Source organism: Xenopus laevis, chromosome 8S (genome assembly GCF_017654675.1).
Source record: "Xenopus laevis strain J_2021 chromosome 8S, Xenopus_laevis_v10.1, whole genome shotgun sequence".
Lineage (NCBI taxonomy): Eukaryota > Metazoa > Chordata > Amphibia > Anura > Pipidae > Xenopus > Xenopus laevis.
In genome coordinates this window covers 20316000-20342674 of record NC_054386.1, presented here as the reverse complement: position 1 = coordinate 20342674, position 26675 = coordinate 20316000, and the positions used below count along the sequence as shown (strand labels likewise).

The 26675-nt window shown below is 39.0% G+C and overlaps 1 protein-coding gene across 2 annotated transcripts in view; it reads right to left on the bottom strand.

The window, feature by feature from the left end:
* Positions 1-1401: 1401 nt before the first annotated feature.
* Positions 1402-26675, bottom strand: part of asb2.S (ankyrin repeat and SOCS box containing 2 S homeolog) — a 38522-nt gene continuing 13248 nt past the window's right edge. Inside the window, exons 3-10 of one of the 2 annotated variants that reach the window (XM_041574869.1) lie at positions 26563-26622; positions 8864-9030; positions 8227-8382; positions 7174-7419; positions 6738-6912; positions 5211-5778; positions 3579-3732; positions 1402-2327 (exon numbers count right to left, since the gene is read on the bottom strand). In XM_041574869.1, the coding sequence (XP_041430803.1) occupies positions 2185-2327; positions 3579-3732; positions 5211-5778; positions 6738-6912; positions 7174-7419; positions 8227-8382; positions 8864-9030; positions 26563-26622 (1669 nt within the window). In that variant the 3' untranslated portion in view covers positions 1402-2184. Of the gene's footprint in view, positions 2328-3578; positions 3733-5210; positions 5779-6737; positions 6913-7173; positions 7420-8226; positions 8383-8863; positions 9031-26523; positions 26623-26675 lie in introns of both variants that reach the window. The other variant, XM_018232408.2, reaches the window with a different exon arrangement.

Here is a 26675-nt window from a genome sequence, read left to right as displayed (position 1 = left end):
CCCATATCTGTACTGGATGCTAAATGCTTACAGAGCTAGATAAGTGAAACAGAGGGTTATCCTAATTCTTACAGTATGTGGCTATATTCTTAGAAAGTTCTAGAATGGCCTGCAGCCTGCAAAAGCAAGACACTATAAATTAATCTATGTGTCAGAATGGCATGCATATAACTGTAAACTGCAGAAAGATTTTAAAAGGCAGGTCCTGTAATTTTGCTCGGCATATGAATTACTTTATGAAAACATATCAGTTTTCCTGTATTGTATTATCGTATTTGAATTACCTAAAAGGGGAGCACTTCTTTCAGAACAGATATACTGTAATAAAAAATGCACATTTATGGGGTTTTGCATAAATGTTACATGTTATTGGGGTTATTTGTATTTGAATTGTTTGGTATTTTTGAGTAAACTGACCATTTGCCCCCCTTGGGGATGCTACAATGCTCCCAGCAATTCAATAGCATTGCTCTGATATCCACTAACATTTTTTAAAGAGGTACTGACACCAGAAATTAAACCTTTTTTTACATCTATCATAACATTGTCTTTGTATGATATTTAGGTAAGTATTTGCCAAATGTTTTTACATTACCTATCTAATCTCCCATGTTCCTCTATGAGGGGGCTTCCATATTTGTACAGAAGGGGTCCATTACACAGTGCTACGCAATATGTTAGCGCTATATAAATACATGTTAATAATTAGTATTAGAAATTCTGACAGGCTGAGAAGGGATAGTCGGATTAGGAAAACAGTCTGTTTTAGGAATACAAGTAACAATTACTTACAAAAGCAAACCTATCAGCAAAACTAAATTAACACGATAAGCATGACCTATACGTAACATTTACCCATGTAAATTAATATTTTGAAGAGTAGATTTCTAGTGTCAGTAGCACTTTAGATTGGAGGAATACTAAATATTAGCCAATATATACTTGTGGGCTGAATGTATCTAGTGTGCATTGTAATGGGCAGTGTGTCCAGTCTGATTTTATTATGCAGAACTGAGTAGGGTGTTGGGCTGTGAAGCAGACACTGCACTCTCATGAATTAGTGGAAGCCACTGTGATTTATGGTGGCCATACACGGGCCGATAAAAGCTGCAGACAGACCGTGTCGGCAGCTTATTGGCCCGTGTATGGGGGCCCCCGACGGGCTTCACCGATCGAGATCTGGCCAAAAGTCGGGCAGATCTTGATTGGATGGGATGAAAAATCCCGTCGGATCGCGGGCGCATCTATTCGTTGATGCGGTCCCACGATCCGACCGCCCATTACTATTCGTTAGGATCCGATCGGTCTGTCAGCAGTCCTAGGGCCCACGATCGGATCAGCCCGATATTGCCCACCTCACGGTGGGCATATCGGGGAGAGATCCGCTCATTTGGCGACATCGCCATACGAGCGGATCGCTCAGTGTATGGCCACCTTAAGTCTGTGTTTGCTTTTTACAATCTTTAGCCAATGTATTTGTCTAGGCAGTATTGTGCAATTTCTACATAAAAGGGAATAATAACTTAATAGATCCTATTCGAGGTGGTGTTAGATGTGATATAAACCAGTTTAGGAGTGCCTATGCTTTTTGAAAGTTATTCTGTAGTAAAGAGAAAATTTGAAAAAGAGCACTTACATTTTCTCTATATTTCAATATAACACCAGGGTCAGTTGGAATACTTGTCTTTAAAGCAAAACACCCTAGTTTAGTCATATATGGACATTGACAGATTAACCCCTCCCCTTCCACCCTTCAATTGTAGACCAGAATAGAATTTAAAACATTTACCCTACTACTACATCTATAATCTTAAACCACTAAATTATGTTAGGTACTAATATGCCTATGACACACCCCAGTTCTACTGACTGTCCAAAACCATTAACAAAAGAAGGTCACATCTGTTCCCTTCCTACCCCAGAATTTTGCTTTACATCTTATGCCATTTCAAGCATTTGCTTTCTCTCTTGCAGTCCATTGGTGTAAGTGGCTTCAATATGAATATCAGATTTCTCATTCAAGTTAAAGTTCAAGAGTTACTGCTATGAACATGGGTCCAGTGCTCCGCTTCATTGTCTTTGAGGCACAATGCTGCCGTCCAACTGTCACTTGTTTAGAATACACTTCCCTCATTCATTGTGCTTTAATTGTTAGTTAAAACTTTTTTGGTCACCAGCTTAGTATTAATACTCATTGGATGTATCATAGCTTAAATAGCGGATCATTCTGCATGGAAGAGGTAATGTGTGGACCAGCTTGATGCGGTTTGTTCCAATCATGCTTCGGATTTTTAACCGACACAGGTGCGTTAGAGATCGAGGAAGTTCTGACAAAGGAAAGAGTAACATGCTGTGAATGCCTGCTGGTTCTAACAGTATATTTATAGGTCCTAACAGTGCAGGTAAAATCAAGCATACAGTATGTAGCTTTTACTAACACTAAACACTTATAAGGGGACTGTTGGGAGTAAAATATGCATCAGTGTTCCATTATGTGCTTATTTATACATATGGCAATCAGATAGGGTTGCCACCCGGCAATAAAACACCTGCCAAAGCCGAGGCCAGTATTACAAATTTACTGCCAATTTAGCCTCCGGTAAAATTGTAATACCCCTAACAAATGCACTTGGCCCGCCCCCAATCCGCTCAAAACGTACCTTTTCTCCGCCTTCTGGCCATCGTGCTCCATGGCTCCACCCTGTTTTATATCATGCCCCACCCCTTTTATGTCATGGCCAGCCCCTTCTGTTCCCGCCCCCACCATCGGCTGGTGTCAAGTTTATGGAAAGGTGGCAACCCTACCTATAAGGTATTTACATGCCTGCAGCTCCTGCAGCTCTTTAAATAAAAAATATTCATATGAACAAAATAGTATATGCTACTGCAGAACCCCTTGATATCTGATCCCTCCAGCAAAATGAATATCTGGATTTTGACAGCAATGAACTATAATGACCATGGACAGTTATACATTGAAAATAGTCTGCCAAAGGCCTAGTTCATGTAAAACTACCCTTCCACCTATCCGAATATTGGCAGCTCTAAAAAGATGGCAACTTAAGGTTGCTATGGTGAGAGCTGTAGATCCCAACAGCTGCACCAATCTAAAAAATAGTGGAGCTATCGCCACACAAAAATTTCTTGCACAATACAAACAAAAGATACCTCTTTACTATCCCTCTCTCAGCAATCTCTCTCTCTCTCTCTCTCTCTCTCTCTCTCTCTCTCTCTCTCTCTCTCTCTCTCTCTCTCCATGTAGGTTTAAGGGCATATTTATTAAAGAGAAATTAAATCTTAAATCACAGTCTACCAGAGCGAAATTATGCAGTAAATATCTTTTATCAGTGGGTCAACGTGAGAGTTCGCCCTTTGCTTAATAACACTTTAAATATCCAACAGAGTTTTTAAGATAGCCCCCTTTACATTTTCAAAATGTTACTGCTACGGTTCCCCCTACAACCCCTAGAACTGTTTATTGTTTGTTTGCGTACTGCTGATAAATAATGAGACCATGACTGAGATCATCATATTCTCCAACAATTAATAATCAGTTGAAAGGCTCTGAGAAGGCTTACGTGATTTTTCTTTTATACGAGCCCATTCCTCATAGCTGTCTAAATGTTCCTGTAACCGCGAACAAAGCTTGACATTGCCAACGTAGTCCAGAAGAACATCAATGATGGGACCAGCCCAACGACTTATGTCTGGTGTAGAAACCATTTCACAGAACTAGGAGAGAAAATCAAAACAAGTATATTTAAAGGTGATGGCATGGAATCCTGCAATGTGAGTTCCCAGGCCTTGATGGCACATTGTTTCAAATGGTTATTTCCTGGCATGGGACATGTGAAAGTCATTGGTGCTTACGTCTATTTTACTTCTGGAGGGTGTATATAATTTGGTGTCTTTTTCTTGGTTCAATATATGATTTCCCTTTCACAGGTCCATTGCAAGAGCAAAAGGTTTCACTGCAACTGCAGAATTTACCTATCCAACGTTATAAAACACACAGAGTATCGCTTTTTCTGTGTATCAGCTATAGCACATTCTAAGATCTAGTAATACCAAAACACTAAAGGGCCACATATACATTTATAAATATATATTATAATATTACCCCACAGTTGCTTGCGAAGCTCCAAGATTATTTATATAAATATTCTCCTTTGAGCAGTGGAGACAGCCATGCAAGTAGGAGTAATAAAATACATAACAGGTTCCAATATAGTGACACTGTGTTTGGCCAAAATAGAGTGATTTTCCCATGGTTTTATATTTTTAGTGCCAAAGTAGGCTATAGGAGCAGTTTCGGGCAATTTAGCGCTGCCCCTCCTAAAATACTAATAATTGCAGGCCAATATGTGTCAAAGTGCCTTAAATCATGTTGTGTGAAATTATCATTAAAGCCAAGCTGCTTTGAAAATAAGGCCACCTAACTCTTTTCTTGTCTCTACATCTACGATACTGTTCTTCCACCCCTTTATATGGCTTGAAACTTGCCCTCTTATTATGTGGTGTATGGAGAAACTATTGGCCTTGTATTAATTAATATGGTCTCCCGCACTCTGATACTGCTCTTCTTTTATCCTCAGGGTGATGGCAGTAACATTGCACAGCAATAAGAGAAGTATGAGGAAAGCTATATCCTGCAAATATTCGGTTCTGTTCTGTTTTCATGCAGTTTTGGAGAAGGGCAGGGAGAATGAAACAATCAAGACTTTTTCTTAATATTGCACTGAGTTGGGGTAATATAAAGGTCTTGTGGACTAAAATAAGACTTTGCACGTTTGGCCTCCTGGAATTGGTGGGATTTTTTGGAATGTTGCCTATGGACAGAAAGATCGGGGGGTATGGGTGTGTTGAAGGGATTTGGATTATTGTGGTTTTTGTTGTTTTACTTTATTCTTTGCTGATATGTTCTGTTTGATTAATTAATGTAAGTGTGTTTTTATTAAAAAAATTCCTATGTATGGCTTGTTTTTCATTACACTGGGAAAAGGAATGATCATTGTCATTAAATATTTGCTAATCAAACCCCAGTGATTTGCAACAGAATGAAACAGAGCTAAGTATGTCTGGACAATACAGATGTGTGTATTTTTGTATGTAAATATTCTTGTCAAACTTGATGGCATAATCTGTTGTTTTTAAAACATGATAAATTCTCTTGGAAATAATAAGAAAATTATTAAATTGTTTAAAGGTACCTGTACAATTTTTGGCTGTTTATGCTCTGGGATATAAGTTGTATTATAGCGATGTGTGGCTTCTTCAATGGGAGGATGGGGTCTACTGCCATATTCACATTTAAAACAAGAGTCTGCATCACATCCAAGGTCCATAATGAACTTCAATAAGCTCAGGTACTTCATGGAAAACATGATGATGGCTGGAAAAGAGGTAGGATGTGTAGAGATGTAGGCATTTATGTTAGCTCCATGATTTAGAAGCATTTGCATAGTTTTGCAGCACCCATGGCGAATAGAGATTAACAGTGGACTGATAATATCTATGTTGGGATTAGCTCCAGCTTCCAGAAGCATTTGGGTTGCATTGATATTATTATTCATGACAGCAAAATATAGAGCAGTGCTACGTCTGTCTTCGTACAGTCTGGCTCTGTCATGAGAAAGTGTGAAGTTGACATCATAGCCTGCGTTGATGAGCTCTTCCAGTATATCATCATTGTTGCATTCTGCGGCTATATGGAGAGGACTAATGCCACTTCTTTTCACTCTGATACGACTGGTCGCAGGAATGAGCATTAACACGATGCTAGAAGAGGAAATGCATTTTAAGAAATATACATCAGTGCTGCAGTCAAGTGCAAAGAAGGATCATGAGTTGAAATAAATCAATATAATAATTCTTATGTATAGGAAAAGTTTTGGTTTGCTATCACTGAGAAAACAAAGTTACATCATACTGCTTTATGACACATAAACTGACATCAGTGACCTGCTATGTAACAGTAGTTATTTAAGCATACATACTATTGTATATATCCCATCGCCAACAGAAAACCCTCCAAAAATATATCTCAATTGCAATTCCTGCACCCACAGGCTGTCACTGATATCATCAAAATCCAGGGTCTTTTATGTGGGCAAAAGCATCACATGTCTATACAGGTATGGGATCCGTTATCCGAAAACCCATTATCCAGAAAGCTCCACATTATGGAAAGGTCTTCTTCCATAAGACTCCATTATAATCAAAGAATCCAGATTTTTAAAATTGATTTCCTTTTTGACTGTAATAATAAAACAGTATATTGTACTTCATTCAAACTAAGATATAATGAATCTTTTTTGGATGCAAAACCAGCCTATTGGGTTTATTTAATGTTTACGTGATTTTCTAGGAAGATCTAAATTATGGAAAGATCCGTTATCTGGAAAACCACAGGGCCGATCATTCTGGATAACAGGTCCCATACCTGTAGTACCTTTAACAATGTGTTTTCTATCATGGCTTGTATATTCAGAGAAGTGAGAGCTGATGTTTTACTTAAAAGCAAATATAATGCACATAAAGAAAGGTATTAGTTCAGTATAGAAATGAGGAATATGATATTAATCATATGATATTAATGCCAGAATTTCTCATTATTTGCATGTTTTCAAGACCTATCCTGTATGACCTGTTTGTTTACTTTTTTCTCACATTGACAACATGTGTATGGTCTCTGTCAATCATGATTCTATTTAGGCCTTGAAAAGAAAAGAACATACTCATCATTGTCTTGCTTTTTGGCAGCGATGTGAATAGGTAACAGTCCATCTTTGTTGGGCTTATTGGCATCAGCGCCTTGTGCCAGAAGGAATTCTACAATATCATCATGGCCATTTTTGCTAGCTTCAAAAAGAGCCGAGGCATTGTCGTTGGCTTGTGTGTTGAAGTCAGCTCCTAAAATGATAAGTTTATTATTTATCAGTGATATTAGCATTTAGGACTTTAGGACAAAATATATAAACCTAGGACAAAATATATAAACCTTGATGGGACTGGGATCTAATTTTTATGGACCAAGAACATTCCAAGGATAGCAATATCGGTATAAATAGGAATAATATACAAGTAAGTAGCATTTCAGATTTGCAATATGTAGTTATTTAATTTACCTGGGTGTACTAGTCAAGCATTGCAATACTGAGAAATGGCACCTACCACATTTAGTAATGTATCTCATTGCTTCCATGTGTCCACACTGGGCAGCTACAAAAAGAGGGGTGATACCATAGCAATTCTTTGTTTCTATCTTTGCCCCTCCCTTCACCAGAACATCAATTATGTCAATAGCATTCCTTGCTACAGACTCATGCAGAGCTGTCCAACCTCGGTTGCAGCGATGGTTCACATCTGCCCTATATTCGACCAACAATTTTGCAGCTTCTGCATTCTTCAATTCACAGGCTGTGTAGGAAAAACAATGTAAATTATGATATAAATAAAGTAGCAACATACTTATGTAAACTTATATATTTTTAAGTAGGGGCAGATTTACTAAAGAGCGAATTGTTGCCAGCCACCACTTCACACCCATCGATACACTTCGCCAGGCGCAAATGTGTTCAGACTATGCTAATTCACTTAAATGCAGAGTTTCGTAGTGGGTGCCGAACACTGGCAATTTTTCGCTAGCGTTACTTCGGCAATGTGATCATTTGATAGTGAAGATGCGCTAGCGTTCATTTCTGGCTAGCGAAACTTCACTAGGGATCTTGTGCTCAGGTCACTTTGCATAGGATGGGAAATTTAAAGTTGTATGGACGTTTTTATGTTGAATGGACGTACAGTATATGTTGCAGCAAAACATTACAGTACACAAGTCCAGGGAACCTTAATAAAGAAAACAGAGTTGTTATAATGCCCTACACCTGTGCCCACTGTAAAGTTAATGTTCCATATGTTAGAAAATGTATGGGACAAACAGTTACCCAAAAAAAGTTTGTTAGGTCTTTTGCTGGCTATCAGGCTGAAAAAGGGAAAAGACGCCAGTGTTTTTTGGACTTTGATGCATTTTTGGCTGACAGAATATAATGTAAGTGACAGAAGATTGTGGAAGATCTAGCTACTTTAATGCAATTCGCCTGGTCGGATGTGGCGATGGCAAGAGGGGCGGCATTGCCTCAGAAGTGGCCCTGGCGAAGATTCAGTTTATGTTTAAATATGTCTTGTTTTTTTCTGTATGACTGGATACATAACCATCACAGATTTTACCTTTATAAAGTGGAGTTTCCCTGGACTTATTAGCGATGTCTGGCTCAGCACCAGATTGCAGCAAGTAAGTCATACAATCCATGTGTCCCCTCACAGTACTAAGGTACAGTGCTGTCTCCTCTTGCAGTGTACGTTGGTCAATAGTAGAAGGATAAGCTGTGAAAATACAATCCAATTAAGTCAGGAAGAAATTAGAAAAATATGAATGGCCCATGGTAGTGCTGTAATTGTAATTTAACTATTACTATAAGGCGTATGCCACATTAGGCATTTTGTGTTGTTTTGCTTCATGGATTCTTCAGTCAAGGCACATACAGGCAATTATCACCTCAAAGAACATCTACATTTTAAGGCAACAGTTATTTGCATGTGCCATAATCAGATGCTAAAGTTAATGTTAAACACAATTTTACCCTTACCCCCTTTTTTTTTTTTTTTTTTTTTTTTATAAATGTGCTTCTGCCCCCCTTTTTGAACAGATTATCTCAAAGTGATGTCATAGGATGTGGCCTACTTTGCTTTGTGCATAGGGGAGTCGAGAACCCTTATACTGTATGAGCCTGCACTTACACATAGTTATTTAGATATTTTTGTGGTCCCCAATGTTGGCCAAGCTTAGTAATAAGCGGAAACCCACCTTTCAGCAGCAATGTAACACATGCCAGGGATCCATAATAGGCAGCTTCATGCAAGGGAAGCCATCCTTCCTTGTTAGGTTCACAAAGTTTTTCCCCTGATTTCATCATTTCATTTAGAGAGTCTACATCTCCTTTAATGATTGCCCTCTCAACAGTGTTTTCCTCCCTTTGAAAATAAAAAGAGGCATGTCAGATTGAGGTTTTGATGACTGTAAGAATCAGCACTGCAAAACTGCCTTTTTTTCCAAATACAGCTGAGCAAAGTGTAATATCTTTTATTGGATTCCTTGTGTTGAACAAGTGCCTAATTGCCAAGGTGCTTCTAAAGATAGCTTGGCTGAGTTTACAATCAAATAAATATTATTATTATTAATAATAATAATAAACATGTATTTTTAGAGCACCAATATATTTCTTAGCGCTGTAAAATAAATGTATATATACATAAAACATACAGAATTACATAAATAGTAACTGACCACCCAACCAGTAACCGATACAAAAGGTGAAGAAGGCCCTGTGCAAAAGAGCTTACAGATGAGAAAGGGAGTGGGCAAGATAAGCAAGGTGAGAGGTGTAGCATATGAAGAGAGAAAAGAACCCCAATTGCCTCTCACTTGTTCAGCGGTTCCTCAATTATTAGATTACCTATTAAGTGTTTATTGTGATTGTCAAATGGCAACCACTAACTAATTAAAATAAGTGCTTAATTTTACCAAAAATAAATTATATTAAAGTGCAAGTGCAATATAATTCATTCTATTAAATATAACTAAAGATTAATAAATACTTAATTAATTACTTTCACACAAATTAATGACCTTATGATACAATGTGTTGTCTGGTACGTTGGTTTTGCATCCACAATCAATCTGATCAAAGATTCAATAAAGTGCTTCAAGTGCTGATATGATTGCTATTAAAAGGCAATTACCAAAAATTCATCATTGCTTCAAAATTAATTTATTGTAAAGTGCTTAACAGTGCTAAGTAATAAATATTGATAAATAGGTAAAAATTCAATAGTTGATATAGTGAGGACCACAATTAATGGGATAAATTACTTTTAAAAAATACACATGATGCTCAGGTTAAAAAGTTTTAGCAAGAAAAGGAAATTAGAAGAGGTGGAGTTGTCCCAAAACTACTACCTAATTGTTTGCTATCCCTGGGACACCACAAAGACAAAGGAGGCAGAGTATCCGGGACTGTGGTCTCCATAGGCGGAGGGTGATTTTTTTGTTTGGGGAGGCTAGATTTGGCCATATGTTGGCAGATGTACTAGATTCTCAACTGGAGTAAAAATGAACACCACAAGTACCTGCCACAGTCCCAACTTACTTCAAGTGCAACGACAGACAATCAAACTAGGCAATCAAAAATAAAAATAATATTTTAGGCACTTTACAGCCTACCCACATATAAGGACACAACATATTGAAGGGTGTTTGGACCAACTACTACAATGCAGTATACTCTTGTAGTGTCCTGCACTCCTACCACACTATATACAATGAAAGGCTCTGAATACCGACTCCCAAAGCACATTATATACAATTAGAGAGAGTGCTGGTACCCCAAGTATGTTCCATACTGTGAGAGGCAGTGTTTGCACCTCAAGCACATTATATGCAGTAACAGACTTTAGGTTGAAAAAAAGACTGTCTATCAAGCTCAGTCTTTTGTCTAAATTAAAGCTGCCTAACTGCTGACTAGTGATGGGCGAATTTCTCCCGTTTCACTGAAAAATTCTCGAATTTCCTGCAAAATTCGAAAAACTGTGAAAAATTTGCAAAGAATAGCAAAATCGCAAAGTTCACTAAATATTTTCACTAAAATCTAGCAATTCGAAAGTTTTCACAAAAATTGGAAATTCCCCATGAATTCGTGCCAGGTGAATTTATTCGCTCATCACTACTGCTGACCCAAAGGATACAGTTAAAGGTACTTCTACACAACAAGCACATTACATACAGTAAAAGGCTGTGGGTACTTACCCCCAGCAAAGTGGATAAATTACTGATACACCTGGCACAGTATATGAAATGAGAAGCAGTGAAACATCAGGGTTGCAATTAATTTAGGTAAATGAATTGCCAGTTCCATGTTTATTGCCCTTGAATATTGGATACAATAAATGCTGTCCAAATTTAATTTATTACACTCCCCAGAAAACAATGTAGGATAAAATAAATGCTAAATACATCTATATTAACCCCCCCCCCCCAAAAAAAAAAAATAGGATAAAAGCAGCATACATTTCATGTATAATAGTCACAAAACCCATAACTGGATAAATGCAATGCTAATTTCAGGAGTAATCAGACACATAATAACCTCAGGAAAAACTATAGGTTTAAACAAAATAGTAACGCTAGTTAGGGCAAGAAAATGGTTAATGCTATTAGATACAGTTGCAGCCATAACTAAACAGGGGTTGTAGGATTAGTGTAGATAAAGTAGTGTTTTGGGAGGGAGGTGAGGGTGAAGCAGATAAAAAAGCAGTTTTAGAAAAAAGGATAAGATTTATTTGCTTAAGGTTTGCACTTAGTAGTGGGGGTGATTACCTCCGGAGTCATCAACAGGACTCTGCCTCATTAATATAGCGGAAAGTTAATCTATTCCTTCAGAACTCTAACGTCATTTTCTGATGCTGCTTGGTCTCTGCTCAAAGTCCTGGCAAAGCCATGCTGGAACTGGATTGGCTGGAGGGAGGTTGAAGTTCACTTTACAGCCAATCAGATTCCCAGCCAGCTGTACCTGGTCCTAAACTACACAAAACCAAGCTCTCACGCAGGCAACTAGACAAAACCAGGCTCTTACGCAGGCAGGCATGACAGAAAACGTCTGTGATGCGTTCTGCAGAGACACTGCCCCCAGATTCTTTTCCCCACACTCAGACTTCTCTAGACAAAGGGGAGGTTTGATTTTTGTTAATTCCGCAGTGGGTTTTTTTCAGATGTCAAAGGTTTGGGGAGGCTTAGCCTCCCCTTGCCTTAATGAAAATCCGCCCATGGTGGTCTCGTAATTAATCTAAATCCTATTCTGAGAAAGAGCTGAATAACCCTAAAAAACCACAAATCCACGGGCTCTTGTGACTTTAGTAGCAGAGAAAAGAGAGATTACCGAGCATTGGTTGAAGTGAGTATCTTCCCCACCCCTTCTATTCCGTTAGCCCAATAGATTCAAATCCTTCTAAAATTAAGTTTAAAGAGGAAACTTAATTTTAGAAGGATTTGAATCTATTGGGCTAACGGAATAGAAGGGGTGGGGAAGATACTCACTTCAACCAATGCTCGGTAATCTCTCTTTTCTCTGCTACTAAAGTCACAAGAGCCCGTGGATTTGTGGTTTTTTAGGGTTATTCAGCTCTTTCTCAGAATAGGATTTAGATTAATTACGAGACCACAGTCCCGGATACTCTGCCTCCTTTGTCTTTGTGGTGTCCCAGGGATAGCAAACAATTAGGTAGTAGTTTTGGGACAACTCCACCTCTTCTAATTTCCTTTTCTTGCTAAAACTTTTTAACCTGAGCATCATGTGTATTTTTTAAAAGTAATTTATCCCATTAATTGTGGTCCTCACTATATCAACTATTGAATTTTTACCTATTTATCAATATTTATTACTTAGCACTGTTAAGCACTTTACAATAAATTAATTTTGAAGCAATGATGAATTTTTGGTAATTGCCTTTTAATAGCAATCATATCAGCACTTGAAGCACTTTATTGAATCTTTGATCAGATTGATTGTGGATGCAAAACCAACGTACCAGACAACACATTGTATCATAAGGTCATTAATTTGTGTGAAAGTAATTAATTAAGTATTTATTAATCTTTAGTTATATTTAATAGAATGAATTATATTGCACTTGCACTTTAATATAATTTATTTTTGGTAAAATTAAGCACTTATTTTAATTAGTTAGTGGTTGCCATTTGACAATCACAATAAACACTTAATAGGTAATCTAATAATTGAGGAACCGCTGAACGAGTGAGAGGCAATTGGGGTTCTTTTCTCTCTTCATAGAATTAATTGAAAGTTACTGACTTAGGTCAGACCTCTGCCTCTGCCGTGGGACGAATTTAAGTTTATTTGGGATCACTTCGTTTTTGCAAGGTGTAGCATATGGTATTGCCTTTGGTAGGTAAACAAAATGAAGGCAGGCTTCTCTAAATAAGTGTGTTTTAAGAGAACTTTTAAAAGCTGAAATTTTGGGAAAAAATCAGAGAGACAGTGGAAGAGAATTCCAGATAAAGGTTACAGCCATTGCAAAGTTTTGAATGCTAGCATGTGAAGATGTAATGAGAGAAAAGTTGAGGAGCAGGTAAGCAGAGGAGCGTAGTAAGTGGTTGGGTGAGTATTTAGAGATAAGTTTAGAGATGTAGGGTGGGACAGAGTTATTAACTGCTTTAAATGTCAGGGTCATTAATTAAATTAAAGTTTTATTCTGCACGGTAGTGGAAGCCAGTGCAGGGATTGGCAGAGTGGTATGGCAGTGGAGAAGCGGTTACTGAGGTGTATAAGCCTGACGGCAGTGTTCATTATGGACTGGAGAGGTGACAGTCTCTGGCAGGGAAGGCAAATTAATAGAGTTACAGTAGTCTAATTGTAATTTGTAGTCAAGTTTAACATTTCATTTTGTCACCTTCTCCTGTCTCCTTGGAGCAGCTGTGAGACCTATTCTGTAACCTGTTCTGATTTGCTACATTAGTTCATACACTTCAAATACTGAGCAGCTTTATGAATTAGTTGCAAATTATCATAGATGCTTTTTTTTTATATATATATACATTTTTGGGGTATAACGCATGAGGCATACTGACGTATACATTTTCTCTACCTTGGGCAACACAATGTCCCTTTTCCTTCCAAAATGTAAATCATATACAGCTGTATTTGGTTCAAAGATGGCAGAAGTTTCCTTGCAAGGGAACTTTGGGCTACTTCGGAAACCAAAAGCCCTGCATAAACCACCGTGAGCAACAAAACTTTCTATATCCCATTCTTTATTTCTGAAACCATTCTACTGAAAAAAACATGTTTGCAAGATGAACAATGCCTTTAAAAGCACACAACAGCAACATGTCTTTTCTGAAATATTTCCCCAACTTCCATATGCAACATGGAATGGATACATTTTATCCAAGAACATATGTGTATCTAGCTTGAGTTGTTTTCTGACTTTGTGTTATGGAGCCAAAACTAAATAACTAGGGGCAGATTTACTAAAGGGCCAAGTGACTAACAATGGCGACGATTCGCCAGCGTTACCTTTTTCAGGGACTTTGCTCAATCTGGCGAATGGACATTACTCCGCAAATTCACTAAGATCCAGATTTTACTGAACGTTACCTCTTTCGCCAGACTTGCATTCACCAGCTCAAACCAGGCAAAGTGCACTGGAGTACATAGATGTTCCTCATTCTCCTGTTACTTAAATCATATTTTTTAGTGGAAAAAGTCCAAAAAACGCTGGCGTCTTTTCCTTTTTTCAGAGTGATAGCCTGCAAAAGTCTTTAAATTTTTTTTGGGTAACCGGTTCCCTCATACATTTTCTAACATATGGAACATTAACTATACAGTTGGCTCATGTATAGGGCATTATAACAACTCTATTTTCTTTATTAAGGTTCCCTGGACTTGTGTACTGTAATGTATTTGCTGCAACATATACGTCCATTCAACTTTAAATTTCCTGCTGTTTGTAAATTAGCCTGAGCGAAGACCTCTAATAAAGTTGCGCTAGGCAGAACTGAATGCTGGCGCATCTTCGATTTGATTTGCGCGCATTGCCGAAGTAACACTAGCGAAAAATTCACCAGCGTTCGGCACCATGAACGCAACTTCACATTTTAGTAAATGAGCTTTGTCTAATTGAATTTTTGTCTGGCAAAGTGTTGCGATGGCTGTGAAGCCGACCAGGTGAATTTTCGCTGCTTAGTAAATTTACCCCCTAATATCTGATAGGTGGCCACCCTGCGGCAAACTTAATCCTTTTTTCCTAATCAAGCTTCAGTTTACATTACTGAATATTCTAAACATGCATTCTAAGAACACCACCCTAGTCTTTAATTTTCTGTACAGAATAGTTACACAGAGAATAAAGCATTATGTACATTGCATGATTGCATTATTGTAGACTAAGAATCATTAAACATTTAGCTGACAATTTGGAATTCTAGTTGTAATCCCTCCATAAGATGAGTAACAAATGCTGCCTATTGCTATCTAAGTCATTAGCAATAACAGCCAAAGCAGCATTTTTATTTTTGCATTTATAACAGTGACTTCACCACATCAGTTTTCATACTAATCATCAGGATCATTCAGAATGAACTAAGGCAGTTGTACCTACCTATAGGATGCATAATTTTGCCAGCAGTTTGATGCTCTCTTGGGTGAGCATAATGAAGTTATGTGATTCAATCATGTTTGTTGGTTTGTGTAAGTGCTAGCAAAGATCATACTACAGGTATAGGATCCCTTATCCGGAAACCCGATATCCAGAAAGATCAGAATTACGGAATAGCTGTCTGCCATAGACTCCATTTTATCCAAAAAATCCAAATTTTTCTCTGTAATAATAAAACAGTAGCTTGTACTTGATCCCAACTAAGATATAATTAATCCTTATTGGAAGCAAAACCAGCCTATTGGGTTTATTTAATGTTTAAATGAATTTCTAGTAGACTTACGGCATGAAGACCCAAATTACGGAAACCCCAGGTCCCGAGCATTCTGGATAACAGGTCCCATACCTGTACTAACAATAGTTATGATGAAACCAATTATGGTTATTTTATGACTCAGATGGAGACTGACTCAGGCATAAATTGATATAGCAGACTTTAAAGGGGTGGTTCACCTTTCAGTTAACTTTAGTATGTTATAGAATGGTCAATTCTAAGCAACTTTTTAATTAGTCTTAATTATTAGTTTTTTAATGATCTGCCTTCTTCTTCTGACACTTTCCAAATTTTAAATAGGGATCTCAAACCCAATCTTAAATCAAATGTTCCGTAAAGCTACAAATAAATGCATTGTTATTGCTACTTCTTACAGTATATCTTTATATTCAGGTTCTCTTCTATTCATATTCCAGTCTCTTAGTCAAATCAGTGAATGGTTGCTAGGGTCATTTGGACCCTAGCAACTAGATTGCTGAAATTGCAAACTGGAGAGCTGTTGAATAAAAAGATAAATAACTAAAAAAAAACAGAAATAATAAAAAATTAAAACCAAATGCAACTTGTCTCAGAATATAATGCTCCACATCACAATAAAAGTGGACTCAAAGAACAGCCCTTTTAAAGGAAACAAAAGATGCTACTACTGTTGTATGTTTTGTAAATTACACTGAATACTCTTGCACATATTGTTGCTTCTAAATTTCTCAGGGTGGTATTTGGAAATATATGTGTGTGTATGAACTGAGTGAGGTTATAAGAAAAGAAGAAGGAAAGAAGGCCTGAGTTACAAGAGTGTAAATCTCTCAGATATACTTGTGAAACTGAAAGACCTCAGCTATTGCAAAACAGCTTTTCAAATTACCAGACATCCTCTTGCTTCATGAGCAAGCTCTGTGGTCACATATTGTGTCTCACAAATGACCTCTTGCCCCCATTATAGGTTTTATCTCCCCTGAGAATAGTGGAAATAGCCTGTGTACACTAGATCCTCTTTGCAGAGATGTTATGATAGATTGTAACAAATCTCTGGGCATATGCAGAAGTGCTGTCCAAAGGACATCTCTTTATTCCATTATCCTAATTGAGTTAAAGTGCTAATACAAAATTACAGGAGCACTTTGTGTACAAAGCATATGTGATTTATTTATTTGCAGTATTATCCAGAAATGTTGCATTTGCGCTAACATTAAAACAAACAGAACCAAATGCAAGGCTCTCTATTAAAATGTTTGTTTACAACTGGAGGTGCAAACACAGTCACGCCTACATCAGCGATTGAAAAGCCGAATTTACAGTTTGAAGACTGGAAATTCGGCTCTTAACCAGTGGAGCGCTGTCATCTGAAGTGAGTGTCTCAACTTCCCCTCATTGGTGTAGTGACCCTGTGTACACCTTTACTGCGATGCTCCTGAAGCTTAAAAAGTAAGGATGCACCAAATCCAAGATTCGGTTTGTGATTTGGCCAGCATTCAGCCTTTATCAGCAGAATTCAGATTTTGGCCAAATCAAGGTGCCTGCCTGAATCGAATCTGAATTCTTATAAATCACATGACCCTTTGTCACATAAACAAGGAAGTGAAACCATTTTTAATCATTGCATATTCTTGGGTCCTTACTGATGCTAATTTGTCTGAATCTTATCTGAATTCTTATAATCACATGACCTTTTCTCACATAAACAAGGAAGTGAAACCATTTTTAACCCTTTAAGTGCCACAGAACGTAGAATCTACGTTCTGTGGAAAAGTAACTTGAAATGCCACAGAACGTAGATTCTACGTTCTGCAGCACTTCCGGGTTCAGAAGCGGAGGAGCTCCGTTCCTGCTCGATCTCCTGCCCCTAGACAACGAGCAGAGCAGGGGATCGAGTGGCCCCTGGGGCGCAATCGCCCAAGGGCCCAAAAACAGCAGCAAGCACGTGCTACTTACGTGTCCTGCTGCTGCAGCCTACACCGCGCCGGAGATCTCCGCCCCCACAGCACAGAGACACAGAAGACGTCGCAGATTTCTTCCAGGGCCTCTTCCTGATCGTGTGCAACAGTCTCCAGCGACTTTTTCAGGTTAGTGCAACAATTACACACACAAACACACCAACACACACTTATTACAGTAATACACACTTAGATTCACACTTACACACACTTACACATACATTTTTGGGGATTGGGGGGGTCACTTACACTCACTGCACTTACACACATGTGCACACGCACACACGCGCACATAACATGTAATTTACCATTTGTACACACGCACACGCACATACATGGCATTGTGGCTTTTTTTTTTTTTTCTTATCGCATCGTCTCTTTTTTTGGCTGAAAAAAATGTTTTATTGCCATTACGAATAGCGTATTCGCTAACCGTACTGTGCAATATCTTTTTTATGTTATTTCGGTGATTATATTGCAATTTTGGGTATTTTGGTGCATTTTTAGCCATTTTATTGAATTTTTAGCCATTTTATTGCATTTTCAGCTCTGCGTATGTTGTGTTCACTTGTTTCTAGCCGTATAACCTGTTTGGCCCAGCTAAAATATTCAAACTGTGATTCTGACGGCCGATAACACTAGTCTGGAAAAAAAACATTGATTTTTGTGGTTTTATTGGATTTTTTTGCATTTCACTCTTTACTGCCTTATTTTGTTTTACCTTGTAAATTTTATCTACTATATATCCATTTGGGGATCTCTGTGCGCCACATAGTTTGGTATATCTATGCATATTGGGCATCAAAGTGTTCAGTAGACCCCTGGCGTTCATATTTAGGATGTTTTATGCTGATACATTACGAAATGTGGGGCATATAATGCGGTAGAATTCAAGCTTTGTGACGATTTTCAAAAATTTGATAAAAACCGTTACGTTCAGCATTGCTTTGCAGTTTGGCAGTTTGCAGTAGAAACACTTATTTACCCATATTGGATTCGTCAGAATGTGTACTTTCTGAAAATATATGGTTTTCTGGGGTCTCTGTACTGTTATGGGGGTCTAATGTCGCATAATACACACACCAGGTGCTCATATTGCAGCAGCCAGCGCGTCAGCCGTGAAAATGTATATACACTATTGTCATTTGGGGGTCTCTGTGCGCCACATAGTTTTGTATATCTATGCATATTGGGCATCAAAGTGTTCAGTAGACCCCTGGCGTTCATATTTAGGATGTTTTATGCTGATACGTTATGAAATGTGGGGCATATAATGGGGTAAAATTCAAGCTTTGTGACGATTTTCAGAAATTTGATAAAAACCGTTATGTTCAGCATTGCTTTGCAGTTTGGCAGTTTGCAGTAGAAACACTTATTTACCCATATTGGATTCGTCAGAATGTGTACTTTCTGAAAATATATGGTTTTCTAGGGTCTCTGTACTGTTAGGGGGGTCTAATGTCGCATAATACACACACCAGGTGCTCATATTGCAGCAGCCAGCGCGTCAGCCGTGAAAATGTATATACACTATTGTCATTTGGGGGTCTCTGTGCGCCACATAGTTTGGTATATCTATGCATATTGGGCATCAAAGTGTTCAGTAGACCCCTGGCGTTCATATTTAGGATGTTTTATGCTGATACGTTACGAAATGTGGGGCATATAATGCGGTAGAATTCAAGCTTTGTGACGATTTTCAAAAATTTGATAAAAACCGTTACGTTCAGCATTGCTTTGCAGTTTGGCAGTTTGCAGTTGAAACACTTATTTACCCATATTGGATTCGTCAGAATGTGTACTTTCTGAAAATATATGGTTTTCTGGGGTCTCTGTACTGTTATGGGGGTCTAATGTCGCATAATACACACACCAGGTGCTCATATTGCAGCAGCCAGCGCGTCAGCCGTGAAAATGTATATACACTATTGTCATTTGGGGGTCTCTGTGCGCCACATAGTTTGGTATATCTATGCATATTGGGCATCAAAGTGTTCAGTAGACCCCTGGCGTTCATATTTAGGATGTTTTATGCTGATACGTTACGAAATGTGGGGCATATAATGGGGTAAAATTCAAGCTTTGTGACGATTTTCAGAAATTTGATAAAAACCGTTATGTTCAGCATTGCTTTGCAGTTTGGCAGTTTGCAGTAGAAACACTTATTTACCCATATTGGATTCGTCAGAATGTGTACTTTCTGAAAATATATGGTTTTCTGGGGTCTCTGTACTGTTATGGGGGTCTAATGTCGCATAATACACACACCAGGTGCTCATATTGCAGCAGCCAGCGCGTCAGCCGTGAAAATGTATATACACTATTGTCATTTGGGGGTCTCTGTGCGCCACATAGTTTGGTATATCTATGCATATTGGGCATCAAAGTGTTCAGTAGACCCCTGGCGTTCATATTTAGGATGTTTTATGCTGATACGTTACGAAATGTGGGGCATATAATGGGGTAAAATTCAAGCTTTGTGATGATTTTCAGAAATTTGATAAAAACCGTTATGTTCAGCATTGCTTTGCAGTTTGGCAGTTTGCAGTAGAAACACTTATTTACCCATATTGGATTCGTCAGAATGTGTACTTTCTGAAAATATATGGTTTTCTGGGGTCTCTGTACTGTTAGGGGGGTCTAATGTCGCATAATACACACACCAGGTGCTCATATTGCAGCAGCCAGCGCGTCAGCCGTGAAAATGTATATACACTATTGTCATTTGGGGGTCTCTGTGCGCCACATAGTTTGGTATATCTATGCATATTGGGCATCAAAGTGTTCAGTAGACCCCTGGCGTTCATATTTAGGATGTTTTATGCTGATACGTTACGAAATGTGGGGCATATAATGGGGTAAAATTCAAGCTTTGTGAAGATTTTCAGAAATTTGATAAAAACCGTTATGTTCAGCATTGCTTTGCAGTTTGGCAGTTTGCAGTAGAAACACTTATTTACCCATATTGGATTCGTCAGAATGTGTACTTTCTGAAAATATATGGTTTTCTGGGGTCTCTGTACTGTTAGGGGGGTCTAATGTCGCATAATACACACACCAGGTGCTCATATTGCAGCAGCCAGCGCGTCAGCCGTGAAAATGTATATACACTATTGTCATTTGGGGGTCTCTGTGCGCCACATAGTTTGGTATATCTATGCATATTGGGCATCAAAGTGTTCAGTAGACCCCTGGCGTTCATATTTAGGATGTTTTATGCTGATACGTTACGAAATGTGGGGCATATAATGGGGTAGAATTCAAGTTTTCTGATGATTTTCAGAAATTTGATAAAAACCATTATGTTCAGCATTGCTTTGCAGTTTGGCAGTTTGCAGTAGAAACACTTATTTACCCTTATTGAATTCGTCAGAATGTGTACTTTCTGAAAATATATGGTTTTCTGGGGTCTCTGTACTGTTAGGGGGGTCTAATGTTGCATAATACACGCACCGGGTGCTTATATTGCAGCAGCCAGCGCGTCAGCTGTGAAATTGTATATACACTATTGTCATTTGGGGGTCTCTGTGCGCCACATAGTTTGGTATATCTATGCATATTGGGCATCAAAGTGTTCAGTAGACCCCTGGCATTCATATTTAGGATGTTTCATGCTGATAAGTTACGAAATGTGGGGCATATAATGGGGTAAAATTCAAGCTTTGTGACGATTTTCAGAAATTTGATAAAAACCGTTATGTTCAGCATTGCTTTGCAGTTTGGCAGTTTGCAGTAGAAATACTTATTTACCCATATTGGATTCGTCAGAATGTTTACTTTCTGAAAATATATGGTTTTCTGGGGTCTCTGTACTGTTAGGTGGTCTAATGTCGCATAATACACACACCGGGTGGTTATATTGCAGCAGCCAGCGCGTCAGCCGTGAAAATGTCTATACATATTGTCATTTGGGGGTCTCTGTGCGCCACATAGTTTGGTATATCTATGCACATTGGGCATCAAACTGTTTAGTAGACCCATATGTTTATATTTAGGATGCTTTATGCTGGTAATGATACATGGACAATACGATGCTGGAAAGTTGAAGCTTTGAGGCAATTTCCAGATATTTCACCAAAACCGCCAAATTTGGCAAAGCCTTGCGACTCAGTAGTTTGGAGCAGAAAGGCATGGGTACCCATTTTAGATTCTGTAGAATGTGTACTTTCCAAAAATATATGGGGTTGGGGGGTAAACACATATTTCTGTGTTTTTACCCCACAAAAATGCAGTCAATGTGTTGATTTTTCATTAGCTGAAGTTACCCACGGGACTGTTTGTATGCGCTAACTTCATTTTGGGGCCTCTAAATGCCAGATACTTTGGTAAACCTATGAACAATGGCCACCAAACTGTTCGGAGGAACCCTGGCAATCATATTTAGGGTGCTTTTTCTTAGTACGTAATGACACATGGGTGATATGGTGCTGGGAAGTTGAAGCTTTGAGGCAATTTTCAGATATTTCACCAAAACCGACAACTTTGGGAAAGCCTTGCGACTCAGTAGTTTGGAGCAATAAGGCATGGGTACCCATTTTAGATTCGGTAGAATGTGTGCTTTCCAAAAATGTATGGGTTTGGGGGGTAAACATATATTTCTGTGTTTTTACCCCACAAAAATGCAGTCAATGTGTTGATTTTTCATTAGCTGAAGTTACCCACGGGACTGTTTGTATGCGCTAACTTCATTTTGGGGCCTCTAAATGCCAGATACTTTGGTAAACCTATGAACAATGGCCACCAAACTGTTCGGAGGAACCCTGGCAATCATATTTAGGGTGCTTTTTCTTAGTACGTAATGACACATGGGTGATATGGTGCTGGGAAGTTGAAGCTTTGAGGCAATTTTCAGATATTTCACCAAAACCGACAACTTTGGGAAAGCCTTGCGACTCAGTAGTTTGGAGCAATAAGGCATGGGTACCCATTTTAGATTCGGTAGAATGTGTACTTTCCAAAAATGTATGGGTTTGGGGGGTAAACATATATTTCTGTGTTTTTACCCCACAAAAATGCAGTCAATGTGTTGATTTTTCATTAGCTGAAGTTACCCACGGGACTGTTTGTATGCGCTAACTTCATTTTGGGGACTCTAAATGCCAGATACTTTGGTAAACTTATGAACAATGGCCACCAAAATGTTCAGAGGAACCCTGGCAATCATATTTAGGGTGCTTTTTCTTAGTACGTAATGACACATGGGTGATATGGTGCTGGGAAGTTGAAGCTTTGAGGCAATTTTCAGATATTTCACCAAAACCGACAACTTTGGGAAAGCCTTGCGACTCAGTAGTTTGGAGCAGAAAGGCATGGGTACCCATTTTAGATTCAGTAGAATGTGTACTTTCCAAAAATATATGGGTTTGGGGGTAAACATATATTTCTGTGTTTTTACCCCACAAAAAATGCAGTCAATGTGTTGATTTCTCAGTAGCTGAAGTAAAGTCCTGAACAATTTGGATGTGCTAACTACATATTGGTGTCTCTAAATGCCAGATACTTTGGTAAACCTATGCATAATGGGTATCAAACTGTTCAGTGGACCCCTGGCAATCATATTTCAGGTGCTTTTTCTTGGTACCTAATATAGTTTGGGATATGCGGAGCAGCAAAATAAAACCTTTGAAATGATTTTTCAGAATTTTGAATTTTTTGTTGAAAAACCGCTATGTTCAGACAAGCTTTTATGTTTGGTAGTTGGGAGTAGAGAGACATAGTTACCCATTTTGTAATCGGCAGAATGTGTACTTTTCAAAAATGTATGGTTTTCTGGGGTAAACCTACGGTTTCAGGATTTTTTGCCTTGGAATCTAAAGCATGCCGTTTTCTGCCTTAGTGCTTTCAAAATTTGGTAATATACTGCCGGGAGTTTTTGCTGTACAGAAATCCTAAATCTCCCTAAAACTATACATATCTGGTATTGGCACGTTCGAGAGACATAAGGCTTTCCAAATCAGTTGGATTTTCATCCGTAAAATGAAATATTTTTCTGGTATAAATTGATATACGATGAAAAATGGTAATTTTTCATTTTTTTTTGGTATTTAGCACTATAAATTTTTTTGCACAGGTGTAAATACATGAAAACTCAGGCAGATTTAGAAAGCTCAGTTTCTACCGAAAAAAACAATGTATAGTTTTCCTAGGTAAACTATAGGTTTCCCCTCAGAAAATGCCCCTAAAGTGAGAGAGCACAAAATGTTTCAAAAACGGCTGGCATTTCGCGTAACCAAAATGTGAAATTCTGCTGGCACTTAAAGGGTTAATCATTGCATATTCTCGGGTCCTTACTGATGCTAATTTGGCTGAATCTAATCTGAATCCTTATAATCACATAACCTGTTGTCACATAAACAAGGAAGTGAAACCATTTTTAATCATTGCATATTCTGGGTCTTTACTGATGCTAATTTGGCTGAATCTAATCTGAATTCTTATAATCACATGACCTTTTCTCACATAAACAAGGAAGTGAAACCATTTTTAATCGCTGCATACTCTTCGGTCATTCCTGGTGCTAATTTGCATATGCTAATTAGTGCAAGGAGGCAAATACAAAATGACAAGAGTAATCTGTACTGCAAAGCATATGTGATTGATTTCTTTGCAGTATTATCCACAAATGTTGCATTTGCGCTAACATTAAAACAAATAGATCCAAATGCAAGGCTCTCTATTAAAATGTTTGTTTACAACTGGAGGTACAAACACAGACACACCTCCTTCAGCACTAGAAGAGCTGAATTTACAGTTTGAAGACTGGAAATTCGGCTCTTAACCAGTGGAGTGCTCAGGGGCGATTCTTGCTATAATGCCGCCTGAGGCGGCCTTCTTTCACCGCCCCCTTCCCTCCTCCCGGCACTAACCTTTATAGCGCCGGAGAGGGCAGGGGCGGTCCGCGACGATTTGTGCAGAGAGCGCAATAGCGCTCTCTGCGCTAGAAGAGCCGAATTTCCGGTTTGAAAACCGGAAATTCGGCTCTTAGTTACCAGGAGCGGCATTTTTGCCGCCCCTGGCAACCAGGGGGGCGCTGCCGCCTGAGGCGAGTGTCTCAACTCGCCTCATTGGTGGAGCGCCCCTGGGAGTGCTGCCGCCTGAAGTGAGTTTCTCAACTCCCCTCATTGGTGTAGCGCCCCTGTGTACACCTTTACTGTGATGCTCCTGAAGCTTAAAAAGTAAGGATGCACCAAATCCAAGATTCAGTTCAGGATTTGGCCAGCATTCAGCCTCTTTCAGCAGGATTCATATTTTGGCCGAATCCAATCTGAATCCTTAAAATCACATGACCTTTTGTCACACAAACAAGGAAGCGAAACCATTTTTAATCACTGCATACTCTTTGGTCCTTCCGGGTGCTCATTTGCATATGCTAATTAGTGACAGGAAGCAAATACAAAATTACAGGAACAATCTGTGCTTTCAAAGCATTTGTGATTGAATTCTTTGCAGTATTATCCACAAATGTTGCATTTGCACTAACCTTAACACAAAAAAAAAACCCAGAGTTTGCATATGCCGATTTAGAAAAGCTGGAACTAACATTGCAGATTGAAAAAGTATCTGCATTTGGTGACGCAGCCTGAACCAGGTACCATGCTCACGCTCATCAGTACTGGTACAGTCAATGTGTTCCACAGCTGGTGTGGCCTACAGGATGAAAACTGATCAAACTTAGTTAGAATTTATTTGCCAGGCGCGAATTCGCAGCAAAATCTCGTGATTCGCTCCTGGCAAATAATTTTGCGAAACAGCTGCAAAAATTCACTGGCGTAAAAAAAATGGACGCTGGTGTCCATTTTTTGGACACTGGTGTCCATTTTTTGGGCGCCGGCGCATTTTCGCCAAAAAAGTGGACGCCAGCATCAAAAAAACCGACGCCGGCATCAAAATTCGCCGCAAATACGTCCATCACTAATCAAACTGCATTGCCTACAGGCTGCATAGATTTTAGAACTGCAGCTAATACCAAAGAGTGACCTTTTCCAAAATTCTACATTGCCCACAACTCCACTGGGCCACGGGTCTGTGACGTCAGTGGGTGTGTCTGTGACGTCAGTGGGTGGACCAGTGACGTCAGTGGGTGGGGCTATGATACGGCGATCAGCGATTGGCCGATCGCCGTGTCAATCAAGGGAATCCCGCCCGGTTTTCCTTTTTTTGAAAACCGGGCAGGAAGTATAGACCCGGGCAGCCCCTCAAAATACCGGTCTGTCCAGGTCAAAACCGGACAGGTGGCAACCCTAAGCAGCACTATTAACTGATGCGTTAATGTTTTTTTTCCCCATGACAGTATCCCTTTAAGAACTACAGCGCATTTGACAGAGAACATGTACACAAGTATATACAGTACAAACAGCATACTATATATATATATATATATATATATATATATATATATATATATATATATATATATATATATATATATATATTAACATTGCAAGACTATGATTTTACACCAACAACCTGGAACAGAAACCAAGCAACACTGCACAGACAGGAAGCAGTTGATTAGCAGACTATTACATTATGAGTGCTGATGATGCTCAGCAAATTAGGCATTTTTGCAAAGCAATTACTCTGGCATTAATAATAACAGAGGCAATTTTCCCCAATTAGAGGATGTAACTGTGATTACCAAACGACAATAAGCTGTGGCACAGACATATGTCACAGCAGCAAATGTACCTTTGAGTGACAGCAAGCAGGGGTCTGTAGCCAGTGCACAATTGTGGGGGATGGGGGGTTACATTGAATGCTGATATGGAGAAACAAAATCATGTATATTAAGGCAAAGGGGGCTACTTTTCTACAGCAGGGTTGGGGGTCACTGAGTGCCCCTCTGTTTTGAAATAGGATTCCTTAGGCAGACTGGCTGCAGACTTCAGCAGGATCAAGTGGACAGAGAATAGGCAGACAGGCTGCAGACTTCAGCAGGATCAAGTGGACAGAGAGAAGCCACTATGATGTGCGGACACACGGCACATGCGAGTACGACAGGAGACTCTGCATGAAATGGTCACTTACGCGGGCGGAGGTTCGCTGAAGTAGTAACTACCATCATACCTCTTGATGCTCCAGGTTGACCCGGGGGTGGGCGGCGGTGCAGCGCTAGGCTGGCAACTCCTGCGTTTGTGGCGACAGGCATGGAATAAAGAGAAATATTCAGAGTAAGAGAA